At 40.6% G+C, this 4,778-nt stretch overlaps 1 protein-coding gene across 1 annotated transcript; it reads right to left on the reverse strand.

Moving 5' to 3' along the window:
• Positions 1-3,631: 3,631 nt before the first annotated feature.
• Positions 3,632-4,561, reverse strand: LOC129668857 (olfactory receptor 2W3-like). Its single transcript, XM_055596959.1, has one exon. The coding sequence runs from the start codon at positions 4,550-4,552 to the stop codon at positions 3,632-3,634; it is 921 nt and encodes a 306-aa protein (XP_055452934.1). The 5' UTR covers positions 4,553-4,561.
• Positions 4,562-4,778: the final 217 nt, after the last annotated feature.

Here is a 4,778-nt window from a genome sequence, read left to right on the forward strand (position 1 = left end):
ATCTATCTATCTATCTATCTATCTATCTATCTATCTATCTATCTATCTATCTATCTATCTTTTGAGACAGTCTCACACTTTAGTCCATACCGACTGGAACTTACTTTGTTCACACTTCTCAGCTCTCGTAGTGTAAACCTTACCACGAATACCAACATTGGCAGTGCTGAAGCTGGGATTTTCTGGAGAAGCTTGGCATGGTGGTACAGAAACAGAGGATGCAGCACACAGTGGGCGCATTTCCCCTTTATGCTGAAAACCTCCAAATTCAAGATGTATTCTAAAAACTCACTCCAAATACCAGGTAGTGCATCCCAGACATTTTCCCATCTACCTTATGTACATTATGGAAATTTTCAACTTTTATAAACCAAATTCAGGTAAGCCTAGTAGTGCAGGACTGTCATTTCAGGTACTCGGGGAAACTGCAAGTTCAAGGCCAGCCTAGGAAACTTAGTGAAGATGTTATCTCAACAAACAAACAAACAAACAAACAAACTGAGAATGTATTCCAGTGGTAGTGTTTGCCTTTCCCAAATAAGGGTCATGGTTCAGTCACTAGTTAAACACACACACACACACACACACACACACACACACACACACACACAAATATATATACACACACAACACACAAAAGCACTTACATACAAACACACAAAATACACACATGAAAACACACAAACACATGTACACATAATACACACATGCAAATACATACACAAACACACACACAAAATACAACTACAAATGCACCTACAATATACATTCACATGCAAATAATACACACATGTACAAATACACACACAATACACACAGATGCAAACACACACATAATACTCACAAATATACACACATGCACACACAAATACACACAGACACACAAATGCATAAGCAAATACGTACACAAAACACACACACAAATACACACACAATACACACCACACTCAAACTTGTCTTACAGAAAGCAACATATTTTTCTTGATTTATCTTTTTTCTCCAATAGAAGGGATATAGAAAAATTCACATTAATACTACCTTTGGTGTCTCTTCAGCAAAAAATTGAAACACTTGAGAGATCAACATAGTCCGGTATAAAGGTGAAAGATAAATTCATGAACTGTTCCACGATTTCCCAGATAACATATTGGATTTTTTTTTTAAAAGAGAAACTTTGGCTTCTGCCTCTTTCTTCATCCTCCAATGGAAGTGAGTTAGCTTTACCTCTGGCAGACACCTGACAGAAGTCTGCTGCTAATTTTTATTATGATGCAAACAGTAGGACTCGTATCTCTTCCTCTACGTTCCTTTTGGGCCTACAGAGGTGTGTAACTACAAAAACTGTCACGCTAAGTAGGGCTCTAGGTAAGGTTGGTGAAGAGACCCGAGACGTAGAACACAGGAATTACCTGCGTTTGATCTTTAAAAGTCAAATTTTCCTATCACGTACATAAGTTAGACCAGAAAATGTCTGGGGATGAAATGTGTGGTGTCTGGAATAAATATTTAGAATTCAGCTTGTATTTGGGGGTTTTCTGCATAAGGGGAAAATGTGGAGCTACAGGAACCAGTGTTTATGTATGAGCGACTGTAGGGAGAACATTAAATCACTCTAAAGACAGAACTATCTTCTGAACTGAAACTCAAACTAACTTTGTTTATTAAGGTTTATTCAAGAAAAACGTTTTTCCTATTAGTTTATGACTTTTTTTTAAATTAAATTTGCTATTTTCTACATGGTATGCAAATTTCTATTATTTGATGTGGTGCTTAGCCTATAATATCAGTTTATTAAGAAGAACAATGCCTCTAATAAAAAGAAAATTCGATTTTTAAATTGTTTTGAAGCTGTATTCAGTAATATGTACTGAATACTTTATTTATTTTTGCTTTTTCAAGATATGGTTTCTATGTGCAGCCCTGGCATCCCCAAAACTTGTTTTATAGACTAGGCTGGCTTCAGACTCACTGACCTAATGAAATTTAACGGAAATGTAGCTGTTTTAAATGACTCATTAGGGTAGAATTCCTTAAAATACTTTTTATGTGTCTACATATGTGCTTGTATGACTTTATGTGTGCAATTTTTATGTAGCTGCTCATGGAATCCATAAGGCAGCACCCCATTTTTTGGAAGTTGGTAACAGGCAGTTGTGAGCTACCCAGTGTGAGTGCTTGGAACCAAATGAAGTCCTCTGCAAGAACAGTAAGTGCTCGTGACTGCTGCACCGTCTCTTCATCCCAGAGCCTTGTTTTAAAGATGGTAATAGAGAGGTGATATTGGCAGATAAGACATATTTCTCTTACTAGGAGAGTACAGGAACTTAAGATTTCTCCATATATTATAGAAATTAATCTCTTGTTACTCTGCGCACTCCACACACACTTTTCACACACTCTTTCATGGCTGCCCTAGAAACGTTCCTTAATGAGAATTGGTTTTTAAAGAATGAGAACTCTTCCACAACATCCAGACACTCGTGATAAAGTCTTAGCATTGTTACTTGTGGTGTTTGGGATGCCGTTTCCTACCCTGTAGAATCAAAGGATGTGACATGGATTATGTACTTTAAAGACCACTTTAAAATCAAACATTGTGCTTTTATGACACAATAATTTCTATATTCATTAAACTTCAGTATTTCTGTGTTTCAGACGTGGGAAAATATATAGGTACTTGAATATATTATCTCAAAGAAACATCAGTTACTGTTCTGTTTTGTTTTTATAAAGCAGGGACTCATGGAGCCCAGGCTTATTTTGAACTCCATGTGTAGCTGAGCATAACACTGAATGGATCATCTCATTTCCACGTCACAAATTATGGGAAAAATATATTCTGGGCTGGGGATGTTGTGCCGTGACTAAGCATGCTTGCTGCTGGACCTGAAGACCTGAGTGTGATCCTTGGGACCCACATGTGGAAGAAAATAACTGTTTGCTGCAGGTTATCCTCCCGTCTCCACAGGCATACTGTGGCATACACACGCATGAATGTGTCTGTGTACAAATAAACAAGCATAACTAAAAGCATGTCTCTGTCAGAGTTTCTCTACACAGCTCAAGTTGGCCTCCAGCACGTAATCCTACTGGATACTAAGATGACAGGGACACGTACATGGCTGTCTCTTAAAGTGATGCTAAGGACCACATCTAGACAAACGTTCTACCTTATCCATGCAATGAAATCTGCACTTAACCAAAGACAGAAGTAAGTGCTTGTTCTGTTGGCTCAATTCCACCATTAAACGTACGCAAATGGCTAATGAGAAAGATCATCATGTGACTTGTTTTCCCTCTCTGTCTAACTTCTGTTGTAATCCACACATATGAACCACTGACCTGTGATTTTGCTGTTTTAAGCAGATGTGGCCAACTTCGAAGGGAAAAGAGCACATGTTTTGGCATGTCAGACGCAAGGTGTCTTGTGAACCGCATCTTACCCATCACGTAGTGAATAAGTAGCATCTATCTGAGGTTGTTCAACACACACTCTCAAGTCTCGCCACTGGGGGTTTTATTGGACAAGCAAAAATATCTGGACGAATTTTAAGCTTTCATTCTACTAATCGCCTCTTTGTGTTGAGTAAGTGAAAAAAAAAAAAGCAACATTAGGGAGAGCCTTTTCACCTTATTTCCTGGTCACGAGCCTTTTCAGGGCTCCCTTTACATCCTTGTTTCTCAGCGTGTAGATGACAGGGTTTAACATGGGGGTTACCAGGTTGTAGAAGAGGGTAAGGAATTTCCCTTGGTCCTGAGAGGCGTTGTGTCCTGGTTGCATATACATGTAGATGATATTCCCATAAAACAAGGACACTACAGTGAGGTGGGACCCACAGGTGTTGAAGGCCTTCCTCCTCCCCGAGGCTGACTTGATCCTCATCACGGCTAGAGCAATGTAGCTGTAAGAAACGAGGATGAGCGTCAGGGGCGCCAGCACGATTATCACGGATAAGATGAAAACAGTGCTTTCCACAGCCACCGTGTCCACACAGGCAATTTTTATCAGAGCCGGCATCTCACACAAGAAGTGCCTCACCTGGCACCTCCCGCATCGAGGCAGCTTCATGGTCACAGGAGACATGACCAGGGAGTTGAGGAGTCCAACACTCCAGGCCACAGACACCAACTTCCAGCAGAGCTGAGAATGCATAATGACTGAATAGTGAAGGGGCTTGCAGATCGCCGTGAAGCGGTCATAAGCCATGACGGCCAGCAGCACGCACTCGGTGCCTCCGAGGCCTAGAAACATGAACAGCTGGACCGCACAGCCAGGGTAACTGATGGTCTTGTCCTGGCCTCCTAAGTTGAAGAGCAACTGAGGGATGGAACTAGTGGTGAAGCAGAGATCGAGGAAGGACAAGTTGGTGAGGAAGAAGTACATGGGCGTGTGGAGGCAGGGGTCCAGACGGGAAACCAAGATAATGACGCTGTTGCCCACTAAAGTCACCAGGTAGAAGATGAGGACGAAAACAAAGAGGATGGATTCCAGCCCGGGTCTATCCGAGAAGCCCAGCAAGATGAACTGTTCTTGGCAGCTCTGGTTGATCATGGTATTAATGGTCAGTACGTGCCTGTAGGAAAGCTTGATGGTAAATACATCAAGTTCATGAGAGGCAAACTGTTGTTGAATATTAATATTTATTATTGATTTATTGTTTAGTTAAACAGCAGTTATTCCTAAACCCGCTGTATACCCAAATCACCACACAGAGACTAGGATTTACTTAATTAACCTAGGGCACAATGCTGGGCAATAGTTACTCCATCTTAAACCT

This window comes from Psammomys obesus, unplaced genomic scaffold (genome assembly GCF_907164565.1).
Source record: "Psammomys obesus unplaced genomic scaffold, mPsaObe1.curated_primary_1811, whole genome shotgun sequence".
Taxonomy (NCBI): domain Eukaryota; kingdom Metazoa; phylum Chordata; class Mammalia; order Rodentia; family Muridae; genus Psammomys; species Psammomys obesus.